Source organism: Panulirus ornatus, chromosome 2, assembly GCF_036320965.1.
Source record: "Panulirus ornatus isolate Po-2019 chromosome 2, ASM3632096v1, whole genome shotgun sequence".
Classification (NCBI taxonomy): domain Eukaryota; kingdom Metazoa; phylum Arthropoda; class Malacostraca; order Decapoda; family Palinuridae; genus Panulirus; species Panulirus ornatus.
The window spans coordinates 43,271,445-43,290,611 of record NC_092225.1 but is presented as its reverse complement, the minus strand read 5'-3'; the positions used below and the strand labels follow the sequence as shown (position 1 = coordinate 43,290,611).

General features: G+C 40.7%; 1 protein-coding gene across 1 annotated transcript in view; it reads right to left on the bottom strand.

The window, feature by feature from the left end:
* Positions 1 to 3,978: 3,978 nt before the first annotated feature.
* Positions 3,979 to 19,167, bottom strand: part of LOC139752162 (uncharacterized) — a 150,211-nt gene continuing 135,022 nt past the window's right edge. Inside the window, exons 11-12 of the mRNA XM_071668107.1 lie at positions 4,225 to 4,324; positions 3,979 to 4,069 (exon numbers count right to left, since the gene is read on the bottom strand). Coding sequence (XP_071524208.1) covers positions 3,979 to 4,069; positions 4,225 to 4,324 — 191 coding nt within the window. The remainder of the gene's footprint in view (positions 4,070 to 4,224; positions 4,325 to 19,167) is intronic.

The following is a 19,167-nucleotide window of genomic DNA, read 5'->3' as shown; positions in this document are numbered from 1 at the left end:
GGTCGTGCTGTTCTCTGATGACCTGATCTTCAGATGTGGCACGTGGTTGTCCTGTTCTCTGATGACCTGATCTTCCGTTGTGGCACGTGGTCGTGCTGTTCTCTGATGACCTGATCTTCAGGTGTGGCACGTGGTCGAACTGTTCTCTGGTGATCTGATTTTCAGTTGTTGCACGTGGTTGTCATGTTCTTTGATGACCTGATCTTCCGTTGTGGCACGTGGTCGTCCTGTTCTCTAATGACTTGATCTTCATTGTGGCACGTGGTCGTACTGTTCTCTGATGACCTGATCTTCATTGTGGCACGTGGTCGTCCTATTCTCTGATGACCTGATCTTCAGTTGTGGCACGTGCTCGTCCTGTTCTCTGATGACCCGATCTTCAGTTGTAGCGTGTGGTTGTCCTGTTCTCTAATGACCTGATCTTCATTGTGGCACGTGGACGTCCTGTTCTCTGATGACCTGATCTTCAGTTGTGGCACGTGGTCGTGCTGTTCTCTGATGACCTGATCTTCAGTTGTGGCACGTGGTCGTGCTGATCTCTAATGACCTGATCTTCATTGTGGCACGTGGTCGTCGTGTTCTCTGATGACCCGATCTTCAGTTGTTGCACGTGGTCGTGCTGTTCTCTAATGACCTGATCTTCAGTTGTGGCACGTGGTCGTGTTGTTCTCTGATGACATGACCTTCAGTTGTTGCACGTGATCGTGCTGTTCTCTAATGACCTGATCTTCAGTTGTGGCACGTGGTCGTCCTGTTCTCTAATGACCTGATCTTCAGTTGTGGCACGTGGTCGTCCTGTTCTCTGATGACCCGATCTTCAGTTGTTGCACGTGGTCGTGCTGTTCTTTAATGACCTGATCTTCAGTTGTGGCACGTGGTCGTGCTGTTCTCTAATGACCTGATCTTCAGTTGTGGCACGTGGTCGTGCTGTTCTCTAATGACCTGATCTTCAGTTGTGGCACGTGGTCGTCCTGTTCTCTGATGACCCGATCTTCAGTTGTTGCACGTGGTCGTCCTGTTCTCTGATGACCCGATCTTCAGTTGTTGCACGTGGTCGTGCTGTTCTTTAATGACCTGATCTTCAGTTGTGGCACGTGGTCGTGCTGTTCTTTAATGACCCGATCTTCAGTTGTCGGCCGTGGTCGTCCTGTTCTCTGGTGACCTGATCTTCAGTTGTGACACGTGGTCGTCCTGTTCTCTGATGACCCGATCTTCAGTTGTTGCACGTGGTCGTGCTGTTCTTTAATGACCTGATCTTCAGTTGTGGCACGTGGTCGTGCTGTTCTCTGATGACCTGACCTTCAGTTGTTGCACGTGGTCGTGCTGTTCTCTAATGACCTGATCTTCAGTTGCGGCACGTGGTCGTGCTGTTCTCTAATGACCTGATCTTCAGTTGTGACACGTGGTCGTCCTGTTCTCTGATGACCCGATCTTCAGTTGTTGCACGTGGTCGTGCTGTTCTTTAATGACCTGATCTTCAGTTGTTGCACGTGCTCCTGCTGTTCTCTAATGACCTGATCTTCAGTTGTTGCACGTGGTCGTGCTGTTCTCTAATGACCTGATCTTCAGTTGCGGCACGTGGTCGTGCTGTTCTCTGATGACCTGATCTTCAGTTGTTGCACGTGGTCGTGCTGTTCTCTGATGACCTGACCTTCAGTTGTTGCACGTGGTCGTGCTGTTCTTTAATGACCTGATCTTCAGTTGTGGCACGTGGTCGTGCTGTTCTCTGATGACCTGATCTTCAGTTGTGGCACGTGGTCGTGCTGATCTCTAATGACCTGATCTTCATTGTGGCACGTGGTCGTCGTGTTCTCTGATGACCCGATCTTCAGTTGTTGCACGTGGTCGTGCTGTTCTCTAATGACCTGATCTTCAGTTGTGGCACGTGGTCATGTTGTTCTCTGATGACCTGACCTTCAGTTGTTGCACGTGGTCGTGCTGTTCTCTAATGACCTGATCTTCAGTTGTGACACGTGGTCGTCCTGTTCTCTGATGACCCGATCTTCAGTTGTTGCACGTGGTCGTGCTGTTCTCTAATGACCTGATCTTCAGTTGTGGCACGTGCTCGTGCTGTTCTCTAATGACCTGATCTTCAGTTGTGGCACGTGGTCGTGCTGTTCTCTAATGACCTGATCTTCAGTTGCGGCACGTGGTCGTGCTGTTCTCTAATGACCTGATCTTCAGTTGTGACACGTGGTCGTCCTGTTCTCTGATGACCCGATCTTCAGTTGTTGCACGTGGTCGTGCTGTTCTTTAATGACCTGATCTTCAGTTGTTGCACGTGCTCCTGCTGTTCTCTAATGACCTGATCTTCAGTTGTTGCACGTGGTCGTGCTGTTCTCTAATGACCTGATCTTCAGTTGCGGCACGTGGTCGTGCTGTTCTCTGATGACCTGATCTTCAGTTGTTGCCCGTGGTCGTCCTGTTCTCTGGTGACCTGATCTTCAGTTGTTGCCCGTGGTCGTCCTGTTCTCTGATGACCTGATCTTCAGTTGTTGCCCGTGGTCGTCCTGTTCTCTGGTGACCTGATCTTCAGTTGTTGCCCGTGGTCGTCCTGTTCTCTGATGACCTGGTCTTCAGTTGTTGCCCGTGGTCGTGCTGTTCTCTGATGACCTGATCTTCCGTTGTGGCACGTGGTCGTGCCTGTTCTCTGATGACCTGATCTTCAGTTGTTGCACGTGGTCATCCTCTTCTCTGATGATCACGTCAACTGCTGCTGCCTTCTTCTTGCCATCTCGTCACCACATGTATATCGACCATGTCTCTGATCATTCCCAATTCTCTTGATATTTGTGTTGATGATTTACCACTTTCACTCATGCTAATAATTCTTCCTCTGATTGTTACTTAGTCGTGATGATAGTCGTTCATCTGTATTGGCTAACACTTTATCAGGACGATAGTAACTATGATGTATTCTGGTCTGCTGTGGAGTGATAAGTCACACGTTGCTCACCCCCAACAAACTTGAAACCTCGCATACGTTGGTTGTCTCAAGTTGTGTTAATATGCTCCCATTTCTATTTTCTACATAGCGCACACTAACGCGTGTATTTTGTACTATGTCATATATATATATCATAGATAAAATTTGCTTTGTAATAACCCTGTTATCATTCGTGAACAATGCTAAGCCAGTTCAGTAGTTTTCAGTAGCACAGCTGCCAGGTATTGTCATGTTTTTAACTCACTGAGTGGACACAACGATTATATTGAAAGAAATATGATACTGTTGGATCTAAGTAAACCAAAGCAGTAATATATGTAGTCCACTCATTCTCCATTTTTTACGAAAAGCTATACATACTGACAAACATATTATCAACATACAAATGAAATAATTAATTCTATATTTATGATCTTAACATGTAACTGTAATGTTATATTTTTTTCCTACACCGGACCACCGTGACTTGGGTAGACTGGGTCATACTGTGTTTAAGGATACATCCAGTGAACATGAGAGAGAATTACGTAGTGTGTGTGTCTCATACATTATCCTAGTATTTCATCCCGTTAAATTTTGGCTCATCCTCCTTTCTACCCTCGTCACTACGCCGCGTCTTGTTACCTCTGAATCTTTTTACAAGCAGGGAATTAACAAACAATAAAGGAACAAATGCAAGTTTTGCTTCATATATCGTCCGGCTATACCTAGATAGTAGATTGATGATTTCTTATGCCAGAGTTTCACATATATCGTCATATTTCCTCACAAACTGTCACATTGTATCGTCTGCTATTCTTGTAGTTTTGTTTCTGATGTTATTTCTAAAGTATTACACCTGTGCTTCAATATATTCGATACGTCAGTATCATACACACTATCTATAGAGACTTTCGATTTGATTACCTGAATGTTGACAAATTGGTAGCTGTAGTGCTGTGTTTGGATACACAAAGAGCGTTCAACAGCAATGAACCAATAACATTGTCCCATACATATGCTTTCGGAACCGTGAATGAATACTACGATTATTATATGTTTACAAAGTCTGCCAGGTGCAAAGTTTTACCAAACGTGTCAAGAGAATTTTGGCCGAAGGTGTATATAGGATCATTTTCAAAGCTATTAGATGTTAAAGAACCTTTTCTCTTCAGTTTTCATAAAGATGCACAAAATTCTTCAGTAATCACGTATCATAGAGGAAAATAACATATATAAAAAAATAGGAGCACATTTCCTTGATTTCCTACAGCTGTAATGCATGACGTGAGACTCACCTGTCACTCATAAGTGGCACCAGAGGACTCTTCTTCTGTCCAATCATACAGAACATAAAGGGAAGGATCCTCTCTCGAGACGAATAGAAATCACAGCGTCCTGTAGAAAAACATATCTTTCTTTATGTATATGAATATACAAGTTTTAAAGGAGACATCTTTATATATATATATATATATATATATATATATATATATATATATATATATATATATATTTTTTTTTTTTTTTTTTTTTTTTCCAAAAGAAGGAACAGAGAAGAGGTCCAGGTGAGGATATTCCCTCAAAGGCCCAGTCCTCTGTTCTTAACGCTACCTCGCTATCGCGGGAAATAGCGAATAGTATGAAAAAAAAAAAAAAATATATATATATATATATATATATATATATATATATATATATATATATATATATATATATCCTCCTCGAAGGCTCAGATTGGGGTGCCTAAATGTGTGTGGATGTAACCAAGATGTGAAAAAAGGAGAGATAGGTAGTATGTTTGAGGAAAGGAACCTGGATGTTTTGGCTCTGAGTGAAACGAAGCTCAAGGGTGAGGGGGAAGAGTGGTTTGGGAATGTCTTGGGAGTAAAGTCAGGGGTTAGTGAGAGGACAAGAGCAAGGGAAGGAGTAGCAGTACTCCTGAAACAGGAGTTGTGGAAGTATGTGATAGAATGTAAGAAAGTAATTTCTCGATTAATATGGGTAAAACTGAAAGTTGATGGAGAGAGATGGTTGATTATTGGTGCATATGCACCTGGGCATGAGAAGAAAAATCATGAGAGGCAAGTGTTTTGGGAGCAGCTGAATGAGTGTGTTAGTGGTTTTGATGCACGAGACCGGGTTATAGTGTTGGGTGATTTGAGTGCAAAGGTGAGTAATGTGGCAGTTGAGGGAATACTTAGTAAACATGTGATGTTCAGTGTTGTAAATGGAAATGGTGAAGAGCTTGTAGATTTATGTGCTGAAAAAGGACTGATGATTGGGAATACCTGGTTTAAAAAGCGAGATATACATAAGTATACTTATGAAAGTAGGAGAGATGGCCAGAGAGCGTTATTGGATTACGTGTTAATTGACAGGCGCGCGAAAGAGAGACTTTTGGATGTTAATGTGCTGAGAGGTGCAACTGGAGGGATGTCTGATCATTATCTTGTGGAGGCTAAGGTGAAGATTTGTATGGGTTTTCAGAAAAGAAGAGTGAATGTTGGGGTGAAGAGGGTGGTGAGAGTAAGTGAGCTTGGGAAGGAGACTTGTGTGAGGAAGTACCAGGAGAGACTGAGTACAGAATGGAAAAAGGTGAGAACAATGGAAGTAAGGGGAGTGGGGGAGGAATGGGATGTATTTAGGGAATCAGTGATGGATTGCGCAAAAGATGCTTGTGGTATGAGAAGAGTGGGAGGTGGGTTGATTAGAAAGTGTAGTGAGTGGAGGGATGAAGAAGTAAGAGTATTAGTGAAAGAGAAGAGTGAGGCATTTGCACGATTTTTGCAGGGAAAAAATGCAATTGAGTGGGAGACGTATAAAAGAATGAGACAGGAGGTCAAGAGAAAGGTGCAAGAGGTGAAAAAAAGGGCAAATGAGAGTTGGGGTGAGAGAGTATCATTAAATTTTAGGGAGAATAAAAAGATGTTCTGGAAGGAGGTAAATAAAGTGCGTAAGACAAGGAAGCACATGGGAACTTCAGTGAAGGGCGCAAATGGGGAGGTGATAACAAGTAGTGGTGATGTGAGAAGGAGTTGGAGTGAGTATATCGAAGGTTTGTTGAATGTGTTTGATGATAGAGTGGCATATATAGGGTGTTTTGGTCGAGGTGGTGTGCAAAGTGCGAGGGTTAGGAAAAATGACTTGGTAAACAGAGAAGAGGTAGTGAAAGCTTTGCGGAAGATGAAAGCCGGCAAGGCAGCAGGTTTGGATTTTATTGCAGTGGAATTTATTAAAAAAGGGGGTGACTGTATTGTTGACTGGTTGGTAAGGTTATTTAATGTATGTATGACTCATGGTGAGGTGCCTGAGGATTGGCGGAATGCGTGCATAGTGCCATTGTACAAAGGCAAAGGGGATAAGAGTGAGTGCTCAAATTACAGAGGTATAAGTTTGTTGAGTATTCCTGGCAAATTATATGGGAGGGTATTAATTGAGAGGGTGAAGGCATGTACAGAGCATCAGATTGGGGAAGAGCAGTGTGGTTTCAGAAGTGGTAGAGGATGTGTGGATCAGGTGTTTGCTTTGAAGAATGTATGTGAGAAATACTTAGAAAAGCAAATGGATTTGTATGTAGCATTTATGGATCTGGAGAAGGCATATGATAGAGTTGATAGAGATGCTCTGTGGAAGTTATTAAGAATATATGGTGTGGGAGGCAAGTTGTTAGAAGCAGTGAAAAGTTTTTATCGAGGATGTAAGGCATGTGTACGTGTAGGAAGAGAGGAAAGTGATTGGTTCTCAGTGAATGTAGGTTTGCGGCAGGGGTGTGTGATGTCTCCATGGTTGTTTAATTTGTTTATGGATGGGGTTGTTAGGGAGGTGAATGCAAAAGTTTTGGAAAGAGGGGCAAGTATGAAGTCTGTTGGGGATGAGAGAGCTTGGGAAGTGAGTCAGTTGTTGTTCGCTGATGATACAGCGCTGGCGGCTGATTCATGTGAGAAACTACAGAAGCTGGTGACTGAGTTTGGCAAAGTGTGTGAAAGAAGAAAGTTAAGAGTAAATGTGAATAAGAGCAAGGTTATTAGGTACAGTAGGGTTGAGGGTCAAGTCAATTGGGAGGTGAGTTTGAATGGAGAAAAACTGGAGGAAGTGTAGTGTTTTAGATATCTGGGAGTGGATCTGGCAGCGGATGGAACCCTGGAAGCGGAAGTGGATCATAGGGTGGGGAAGGGGGCGAAAATTCTGGGAGCCTTGAAGAATGTGTGGAAGTCGAGAACATTATCTCGGAAAGCAAAAATGGGTATGTTTGAAGGAATAGTGGTTCCAACAATGTTGTATTGTTGCGAGGCGTGGACTATGGATAGAGTTGTGCGCAGGAGGATGGATGTGCTGGAAATGAGATGTTTGAGGACAATATGTGGTGTCAGGTGGTTTGATCGAGTAAGTAACGTAAGGGTAAGATAGATGTGTGGAAATAAAAAGAGCTTGGTTGATAGAGCAGAAGAGGGTGTTCTGAAATGGTTTGGGCACATGGAGAAAATGAGTGAGGAAAGATTGACCAAGAGGATATATGCGTCAGAGGTGGAGGGAACGAGGAGAAGTGGGAGACCAAATTCAAAGTGGAAAGATGGAGTGAAAAAGATTTTGTGTGATCGTGGCCTGAACATGCAGGAGGGTGAAAGGAGGGCAAGGAATAGAGTGATTTGGAGCGATGTGGTATACCGGGGTTGACGTGCTGTCAGTGGATTGAATCAAGGCATGTGAAGCGTCTGGTGTAAACCATGGAAGGCTGTGTAGGTATGTATATTTGCGTGTGTGGACGTATGTATATACATGTGTATGGGGGTGGGTTGGGCCATTTCTTTCGTCTGTTTCCTTGCGCTACCTCGCAAACGGGGGAGACAGCGACAAAGCAAAAAAAAAAAAGGAAAAATATTTATATATATATATATATATATATATATATATATATATATATATATATATATATATATATATATATATATACATATATATATATATCATCCCTAGGGATAGGGGATTAAGAATACTTCCCACGTATTCTCTGCGTGTCGTAGAAGGCGACTAAAAGGGGAGGGAGCAGGGGCCTGGAGATCCTCCCTTCTCGTTTTTTTTTTAATTTTCCAAAAGAAGAAACAGAGGGGGCCAGGTGAGGATATTCCAAAAAAGGCCCAGTCCTCTGTTCTTAACGCTACTTCGCTAACGCGGGAAATGGCGAATAGTTTGAAAAAAAAAGAAAAAAAAAAAAATATATATATATATATATATATATATATATATATATATATATATATATATATATATATATATATATATATATATATATATATATATATATATATATATTGTAATGAGTCCACGCGCAAAATTGTGATCCTTTCCAATAAATTTTTTATTATTATTATTTTGCTTTGTCGCTGTCTCCCGCGTTAGCGAGGTAACGCAAGGAAACAGACGGAAGAATGGCCCAACCCACCCACATACACATGTACATACACACACGTCCACACACGCAAATATACATACCTATACATCTCAATGTACACATATATATACACACACAGACATATACATATATACACATGTACATAAGTCATACTGTCTGCCCCTTATTTACTCCCATCGCCACCTCACCACAAATGGTATAACAACCCACTCCCCGCTCATGTGCGCGAGGTAGCGCTAGGAAAAGACAACAAAGGCCCCATTCGGTCACACTCAGTGTCTAGCTGTCATGTAATAATGCACCGAAACCACTGCTCCCTTTCCACATCCAGGCCCCACAGAACTTTCCATGGTTTACCCCAGACGCTTCACATGCCCTGGTTCAATCCATTGACAGCACGTCGACCCCGGTATACTACATCGTTCCAATTCACTCTATTCCATGCACACCTTTCACCCTCCTGCATGTTCAGGCCCCGATCACTAAAAATCTTTTTCACTTCATCTTTCCACCTCCAATTTGGTCTCCCACTTCTCCTCGTTCCCTCCACCTCTGAAACATATATCCTCTTGGTCACTCTTCATTAATCATTCTCTCCATGTGACCAAAACATATCAAAACACCCTCTTCAGCTCTCTCAACCTCACTCTTTTTATTTCCACACATCTCTCTTACCCTATTATTACTTGCGCGAATCAAACCACCTCATACCACATATTCTCCTCAATTATCTCATTTCGAGCACATCCACCCTCCTGCGCACAACTCTATACATAGCCCAAGCCTCGCAACCATATAACATTGTTGGAGCCACTATTCCTTCAAAAATACCCATTTTTGCTTTCCGAGATAATGTTCTCGACTTCCAAACATTTTTCATGGCTCCCAGAATTTTCACCCCCTCCCCTACCCTATAATTCACTTCCGCTTCCATGGATCCATCCGCTGCCAGATCCACTCCCAGATATCTAAAAAACTATACTTCCTCCAGTTTTTCTCCATTCAAACTTACCTCCCAGTTGACTTCACCCTCAACCCTACTGTACCTAATAACCTTTCTCTTATTCACATTTACTCTTAACTTTCTTCTTTCACACACTTTACCGAACTCAGTCACCAGCTTCTCTATTTTCTCACAAGAATCAGCCATCAGCGCTGTATCATCAGCAAAAAACATCTAACTCATTTCTCAAGCTCTCTTATCTACAAAAAACTGCATACTTGCCCCTCTTACCAAAACTCTTCCGTTCACATCCCTAACAACCCCATCCATAAACAAATTAAACAACCATGGAGACATCACACACCCCTGCGGCAAACCTACATTATCTGAGAACCAATCACTTTCCTCTCTTCCCTACATCCTCGATAAAAACTTTTCACTGCTTCTAACAACTTCCCTCCCACATCATATGTTCTTAATACCTTCCACATTGTATCTCTATCAACTCTATCATATGCTTTCTCCAGATTCATAAATACTGCATACAAATCCATTTGCTTTTCTAAGTATTTCTCACGTACATTCTTCAAAGCAAACACCTGATCCACACATCCTCTACCACTTCTGGAACCACAGTGCTCTTCCCCAGTATGATGCTCTGTACATGCCTTCCCACTCTACATCAATACCCTAAAAATAGTTTACCAGAAATACTCAACAAACTTATACCTCTGTAATTTGAGCACTCACTGTTATCCCCTTTGCCTTTGTACAATGGCACTATACAAGCATTCCGCCAATCCTCAAGCACCTCAACATGAATCATACATACATTAGATAGCCTTACCAACCTGTCAACAATACAGTCACCCCCTTTTTTAATAAATTTCACTACAATACCATCCAAACCTGCTGCCTTGCCGGTTTTCATCTTCCGCAAAGCTTTTACTACCTCCTCTCTGTTTTTGTTTTTTTTTCCAAAAGAAGGAACGGAGAAGGGGGCCAAGTAAGGATATTCCCTCAAAGGCCCACTTCTCTGTTCTTAACGCTACCTCGCTAACGTGGGAAATGGCGAAAAGTTTGAAAGAAAAAAGAAAGATATATATATATATATATATATATATATATATATATATATATATATATATATATATATATATATATATATATATAAATATTTATATATATAAATATATATATATATATATATATATATATATATATATTTATATATATATATATATATATATATATATATAAATATATATATATATATATATATATATATATATATATATATATATATATATATATATATATATATAAATATAAATATATATATATATATATATATATATATATATATATATATATATATATATATATATATATATTTACAACACTGAACACCCCATGTATACCAATTATTCCCTCAACTGCCACATTACTCACCTTTGCATTCAAATCACCCATCACTATAACCCGGTCTCGTGCATCAAAACCACTAACACACTCATTCAGCTGCTCCCAAAACACTTGCCTCTCATGATCTTTCTTCTCATGCCCAGGTGCATATGCACCAATAATCACCCATCTCTCTCCATCAACTTTCAGTTTTACCTATATTAATCGAGAATTTACTTTCACATTCTATCATATACTCCCACAACTCCTGTTTCAGGAGTATTGCTACTCCTTCCCTTGCTCTTGTCTTCTCACTAACCCCTGACTTTACTCCCAAGACAATCCCAAACCACTCTTCCCCTTTACCCTTGAGCTTAGTTTCACTAAGAGCCAAAACATCCAGGTTCCTCTCCTCAAACATACTACCTATCTCTCCTTTTTTCACATCTTGGTTACATCCACACACATTTAGGCACCCCAATCTGAGCCTTCGAGGAGGATGAGCACTCCCCGCGTGAATCCTTCTTCTGTTTCCCATTTTAGAAAGTTAAAAAGTACAAGGAGGGGAGGATTTCTGGCCCCACGCTCCCGTCCCCTCTAGTCGCTTTCTACGACACGCGGGGAATGCGTGGGAAGTATTCTTTCACCCCTATCCCCAGGGATAATATATATATATATATATATATATATATATATATATATATATATATATATATATATATATATATATATATATATACACATACACACACATACACACATATACGCACATATACACACACACACACACACACATACATATATATATATACATATGAAAAATGTAACAAACAATTTAGAAAACTGAAACTTCTAGCTTGAAATGAAATGAAAAAATGAATGTCATATACTGGTGAAGAGCTTGTAGATTTATGTGCTGAAAAAGGACTGATGATTAGGAATACCTTGTTTAAAAAGCGAGATATACATAAGTATACTTATGTAAGTAGTAGAGATGGCCAGAGAGCGTTATTGGATTACGTGCTAATTGACAGGCGTACGAAAGAGAGACTTTTGGATGTTAATGTGCTGAGAGGTGCAACTGGAGGGATGTCTGATCATTATCTTGTGGAGGCTAAGGTGAAGATTTGTATGGGTTTTCAGAAAAGAAGAGTGAATGTTGGGGTGAAGAGGGTGGTGAGAGTAAGTGAGCTTGGGAAGGAGACTTGTGTGAGGAAGTACCAGGAGAGACTGAGTACAGAATGGAAAAAGGTGAGAACAATGGAAGTAAGGGGAGTGGGGGAGAAATGGGATGTATTTAGGGAATCAGTGATGGATTGCGCAAAAGATGCTTGTGGCATGAGAAGAGTGGGAGATGGGTTGATTAGAAAGGGTAGTGAGTGGTGGGATGAAGAAGTAAGAGTATTAGTGAAAGAGAAGAGAGAGGCATTTTGGCGATTTTTGCAGGGAAAAAATGCAAGTGAGTGGGAGATGTATAAAAGAAAGAGACAGGAGGTCAAGAGAAAGGTGCAAGAGGTGAAAAAAAGGACAAATGAGAGTTGGGGTGAGAGATTATCATTAAATTTTAGGGAAAATAAAAAGATGTTCTGGAAGGAAGTTAATAAAGTGCGTAAGACAAGGGAGCAAATGGGAACTTCAGTGAAGGGCGCAAATGGGGAGGTGATAACAAGTAGTGGTGATGTGAGAAGGAGATGGAGTGAGTATTTTGAAGGTTTGCTGAATATGTTTGGTGATGGAGTGGCAGATGTGGGGTGTTTTGGTCGAGGTGGTGTGCAAAGTGAGAGGGTTGGGGAAAATGATTTGGTAAACAGAGAAGAGGTAGTAAAAGCTTTGCGGAAGATGAAAGCCGGCAAGGCAGCAGGTTTGGATGGTATTGCAGTGGAATTTATTATAAAAGGGGGTGACTGTATTGTTGACTGGTTGGTAAGGTTATTTAATGTATGTATGACTCATGGTGAAGTGCCTGAGGATTGGCGGAATGCGTGCATAGTGCCATTGTACAAAGGCAAAGGGGATAAGAGTGAGTGTTCAAATTACAGAGGTATAAGTTTGTTGAGTATTCGTGGTAAATTATATGGGAGGGTATTGATTGAGAGGGTGAAGGCATGTACAAAGCATCAGATTGGGGAAGAGCAGTGTGGTTTCAGAAGTGGTAGAGGATGTGTGGATCAGGTGTTTGCTTTAAAGAATGTATGTGAGAAATATTTAGAAAAGCAAATGGATTTGTATGTAGCATTTATGGATGTGGAAAAGGCATATGATAGAGTTGATAGAGATGCTCTGTGGAAGGTATTAAGAATATATGGTGTGGGAGGCAAGATGTTAGAAGCAGTGAAAAGTTTTTATCGAGGATGTAAGGCATGTGTACGTGTAGGAAGAGAGGAAAGTGATTGGTTCTCAGTGAATGTAGGTTTGCGGCTGGGGTGTGTGATGTCTCCATGGTTGTTTAATTTGTTTATGGATGGGGTTGTTAGGGAGGTGAATGCAAGAGTTTTGGAAAGAGGGGCAAGTATGAAGTCTGTTGAGGATGAGAGAGCTTGTCAAGTGAGTCAGTTGTTGTTCGCTGATGATACAGCGCTGGTGGCTCATTCATGTGAGAAACTGCAGAAGCTGGTGACTTAGTTTGGTAAAGTGTGTGAAAGAAGAAAGTTAAGAGTAAATGTGAATAAGAGCAAGGTTATTAGGTACAGTAGGGTTGAGGGTCAAGTCAATTGGGAGGTGAGTTTGAATGGAGAAAACCTGGAGGAAGTGAAGTGTTTCAAATATCTGGGAGTGGATCTGGCTGCGGATGGAACCATGGAAGCGGAAGTGGATCATAGGATGGGGGAGGGGGCGAAAATTCTGGGAGCCTTGAAGAATGTGTGGAAGTCGAGAACATTATCTCGGAAAGCAAAAATGGGTATGTTTGAAGGAATAGTGGTTCCAACAATGTTGTATGGTTGCGAGGCGTGGGCTATGGATAGAGTGGTGCGCAGGAGGATGGATGTGCTGGAAATGAGATGTTTGAGGACAATGTGTGGTGTGAGGTGGTTTGATCGAGTAAGTAACCTAAGGGTAAGAGAGATGTGTGGAAATAAATAGAGCGTGGTTGAGAGAGCAGAAGAGGGTGTTTTGAAATGGTTTGGGCACATGGAGAGAATGAGTGAGGAAAGATTGACCAAGAGGATATATGTGTCGGAGGTGGAGGGAACGAGGAGAAGAGGGAGACCAAATTGGAGGTGGAAAGATGGAGTGAAAAAGATAGGGGATAGGGGATAAAGAATACTTCCCACGTATTCCCTGCGTGTCGTAGAAGGCGACTAAAAGGGGAGGGAGCGGGGAGCTGGAAATCCTCCCCTCTCGTTTTTTTTTAATTTTCCAAAAGAAGGAACAAAGGGGGCCAGGTGAGAATATTCCAATAAGGCCCAGTCCTCTCTTCTTAACGCTACCTCGCTAACGCGGGAAATGGCGAATAGTTTAAAAGGAAAAGAAAAAAAGATACATATATATATATATATATATATATATATATGTATATATATATATATATATATATATATATATATATATATATATATATATATATATATATATATATATATATATATATATGTAGCATTTATGGATCTGGAGAAGGCATATGATAGAGTTGATAGAGATGCTCTGTGGAAGGTATTAAGAATATATGGTGTGGGAGGCAAGTTGTTAGAAGCAGTGAAAAGTTTTTATCGAGGATGTAAGGCATGTGTACGTGTAGGAAGAGAGGAAAGTGATTGGTTCTCAGTGAATGTAGGTTTGCGGCAGGGGTGTGTGATGTCTCCATGGTTGTTTAATTTGTTTATGGATGGGGTTGTAAGGGAGGTAAATGCAAGAGTCCTGGAAAGAGGGGCAAGTATGAAGTCTGTTGGGGATGAGAGAGCTTGGGAAGTGAGTCAGTTGATGTTCGCTGATGATACAGCGCTGGTGGCTGATTCATGTGAGAAACTGCAGAAGCTGGTGACTGAGTTTGGTAAAGTGTGTGGAAGAAGAAAGTTGAGAGTAAAGGTGAATAAGAGCAAGGTTATTAGGTACAGTAGGGGTGAGGGTCAAGTCAATTGGGAGGTGAGTTTGAATGGAGAAAAACTGGAGGAAGTGAAGTGTTTTAGATATCTGGGAGTGGATCTGTCAGCGGATGGAACCATGGAAGCGGAAGTGGATCATAGGGTGGGGGAGGGGGCGAAAATTTTGGGAGCCTTGAAAAATGTGTGGAAGTCGAGAACATTATCTCGGAAAGCAAAAATGGGTATGTTTGAGGGAATAGTGGTTCCAACAATGTTGTATGGTTGCGAGGCGTGGGCTATGGATAGAGATGTGCGCAGGAGGATGGATGTGCTGGAAATGAGATGTTTGAGGACAATGTGTGGTGTGAGGTGGTTTGATCGAGTAAGTAACGTAAGGGTAAGAGAGATGTGTGGAAATAAAAAGAGCGTGGTTGAGAGAGCAGAAGAGGGTGTTTTGAAATGGTTTGGGCACATGGAGAGAATGAGTGAGGAGAGATTGACCAAGAGGATATATGTGTCGAAGGTGGAGGGAACGAGGAGAAGAGGGAGACCAAATTGGAGGTAGAAAGATGGAGTGAAAAAGATTTTGTGTGATCGGGGCCTGAACATGCAGGAGGGTGAAAGGAGGGCAAGAAATAGAGTGAATTGGAGTCATGCGGTATACAGGGGTTGACGTGCTGTCAGTGGGTTGAAGCAAGGCATGTGCAGCGTCTGGGGTAAACCATGGAAAGCTGTGTAGGTATGTATATTTGCGTGTGTGGACGTGTGTATGTACATGTGTATGGGGGGGGGGGTTGGGCCATTTCTTTCGTCTGTTTCCTTGCGCTACCTCGCAAACGCGGGAGACAGCGACAAAGTATAAAAAAAAAAAAAAAAAAAAAAAAAAAAATATATATATATATATATATATATATATATATATATATATATATATATATATATATATATATGTATTTATATACATATATATATATATATATATATATATATATATATATATATATATATATATATATATATATATATATATATATATATGTATTTATATACATATATATATATATATATATATATATATATATATATATATATATATATATATATATATATATATATTTATATACATATATATATATTTTTTTTTTTTTGTTTTGCTTTGTCGCTGTCTCCCGCGTTTGCGAGGTAGCGCAAGGAAACAGACGAAATAAATGGCCCAACCCACCCACATACACATGTATAAACATACGTCCACACACGCAAATATACATACCTACACAGCTTTCCATGGTTTACCCCAGACGCTTCACATGCCCCGATTCAATCCACTGACAGCACGTCAACCCCGGTATACCACATCGCTCCAATTCACTCTATTCCTTGCCATCCTTTCACCCTCCTGCATCTTCACCCCGATAACACAAAATCTTTTTCACTCCATCTTTCCACCTCCAATTTGGTCTCCCTCTTCTCCTCGTTCCCTCCACCTCCGACACATATATCCTCTTGGTCAATCTTTCCTCACTCATTCTCTCCATGTGCCCAAACCATTTCAAAACACCCTCTTCTGCTCTCTCAAACACGCTCTTTTTATTTCCACACACTCTCTCTTACCCTTACGTTACTCACTCGATCAAACCACCTCACACCACACAATGTCCTCAAACAACTCATTTCCAGCACATCCAACCTCCTGCGCACAACTCTATCCATAGCCCACGCCTCGGAACCATACAACATTGTTGGAACCACTATTCCTTCAAACATACCCATTTTTGCTTTCCGAGAAAATGTTCTCGAATTCCGCACATTCTTCAAGGCTCCCAGAATTTTCGCCCCATCCCCCACCCTATGATCCACTTCCACTTCCATGGTTCCATCCGCTGCCAGATCCACTCCCAGATATCTAAAACACTTCACTTCCTCCAGTTTTTCTCCATTCAAACTCACCTCCCAATTGACTTGACCCTCAACCCTACTGTACCTAATAACCTTGCTCTTATTCACATTTACTCTTAACTTTCTTCTTTCACACACTTTACCAAACTCAGTCACAAGCTTCTGCAGTTTCTCACATGAATTAGCCACCAGCGCCTTATCATCAGCGAACAACAACTGACTCACTTCCCAAGCTCTCTCATCCACAACAGACTTCATACTTGCCCTTCTTTCCAAAACTCTTGCATTCACCTCCCTAACAACCCCATTCATAAACAAATTAAACAACCATGGAGACATCACACACCCCTGCCGCAAACCTACATTCACTGAGAACCAATCACTTTCCTCTCTTCCTACACGTACACATGCCTTACATCCTCGATAAAAACTTTTCACTGCTTCTAACATCTTGCCTCCCACACCATATATTCTTAATACCTTCCACAGAGCATATCTATCAACTCTATCATATGCCTTTTCCACATCCATAAATGCTACATACAAATCCATTTGCTTTTCTAAGTATTTCTCACATACATTCTTCAAAGCAAGCACCTGATCCACACATCCTCTACCACTTCTGAAACCACACTGCTCTTCCCCAATCTGATGCTCTGTAAATGCCTTCACCCTCTCAATCAATACCTCCCTAAGATCTAATTATACTCTCTCACCCCAACTATCATTTGCCCTCTTTTTCACCTCTTGCACCTTTCTTTTGACGTCCTGTCTCTTTCTTTTATACATATATATATATATATATATATATATATATATATATATATATATATATATATATATATATATATATATATATATATATATATATATTTATATATACATATATATATATATATATATATATATATATATATATATATATATATATATATATATATATATATATATATATATATATATATATGTATATATAAATATATATATATATATATATATATATATATATATATATATATATATATATATATATATATATATATATATATATATATTTATATATATATATATATTTAAAAGAACGAGACAGGAAGTCAAGAGAAAGGTGCAAGAGGTGAAAAAGAGAAGAGGGCAAATGAGAGTTGGGGTGAGAGAGTATCATTAGATTTTAGGGAGAATAAAAATATGTTCCGGAAGGAGGTTAATAAAGTGCGTAAGACAAGGGAGCAAATGGGAACTTCAGTGAAAGGCGCAAATGGGGAGGTGATAACAAGTAGTGGCGATGTGAGAAGGATATGGAGTGAGTATTTTGAAGGTTTGTTGACTGTGTTTGATGATAGAGTGGCAGATATAGGGTTTTGGTCGAGGTGGTGTGCAAAGTGAGAGGGTTAGGGAAAATGATTTGGTAAACAGAGAAGAGGTAGTAAAAGCTTTGCGGAAAATGAAAGCCGGCAAGGCAACAGGTTTGGATGATATTGCAGTGGAGTTTATCAAAAAAGGGGGTGACTGTATTATTGACTGGTTGGTAAGGTTATTTAATGTATGTATCACTCATGGTGAGGTGCCTGAGTACTTGCGGAATGCGTGCATAGTGCCATTGTACAAAGGCAAAGGGGATAAGAGTGAGTGCTCAAATTACAGAGGTGTAAGTTTGTTGAGTATTCCTGGTAAATTATATGGGAGGGTATTGATTGAGAGGGTGAAGGCATGTACAGATCATCAGATTGGGGAAGAGAAGTGTGGTTTCAGAAATAGTAGAGGATGTGTTGATCAGGTGTTTGCTTTGAAGAATGTATGTGAGAAATACTTAGAAAAGCAAATGGATTTGTATATAGCATCTGTGGATCTGGAGAAGGCATATGAGAGAGTTGATAGAGATGCTCTGTGGAAGGTATTAAGAATATATGATGTGGGAGGCAAGTTGTTAGAAGCAGTGAACAGTTTTTATCGAGGATGTAAGGCATGTGTACGTGTAGGAAGAGAGGAAAGTGATTGGTTCTCAGTGAATGTAGGCTTGCGGCAGGGGTGTGTGATGTCTCCATGGTTGTTTAATTTGTTTATGGATGGGGTTGTTAGGGAGGTGAATGCAAGAGTTTTGGAAAGAGGGGCAAGTATGAAGTCTGTTGTGGATGAGAGAGCTTGGGAAGTGAGTCAGTTGTCTTTCGCTGTTGATACAGCGCTAGTGGCTGATTCATGTGAGACACTGCAGAAGCTGATGAATGAATTTGATAAAGTGTGTGAAAGAAGAAAGTTAAGAGTAAATTTGAATAAGAGCAAGGTTATTAGGTACAGTAGGGTTGAGGGTCAAGTCAATAGGGAGGTAAGTTTGGATGGAGAAAAACTGGAGGAAGTAAAATGTTTTAGATATATGGAAATGGATCTGGCAGCTGATGGAACCATGGTAGCGGAAGTGAATCATAGGGTGGGGGAGGGAGCGAGAATTTTGGGAGCCTTGAAGAATGTGTGGAAGTCGTGAACATTATCTCGGAAAGGAAAAATGGGTATGTTTGAAGGAATAGTGGTTCCAACAATGTTGTATAGTTGCGAGGCGTGGGCTAGGGATAGA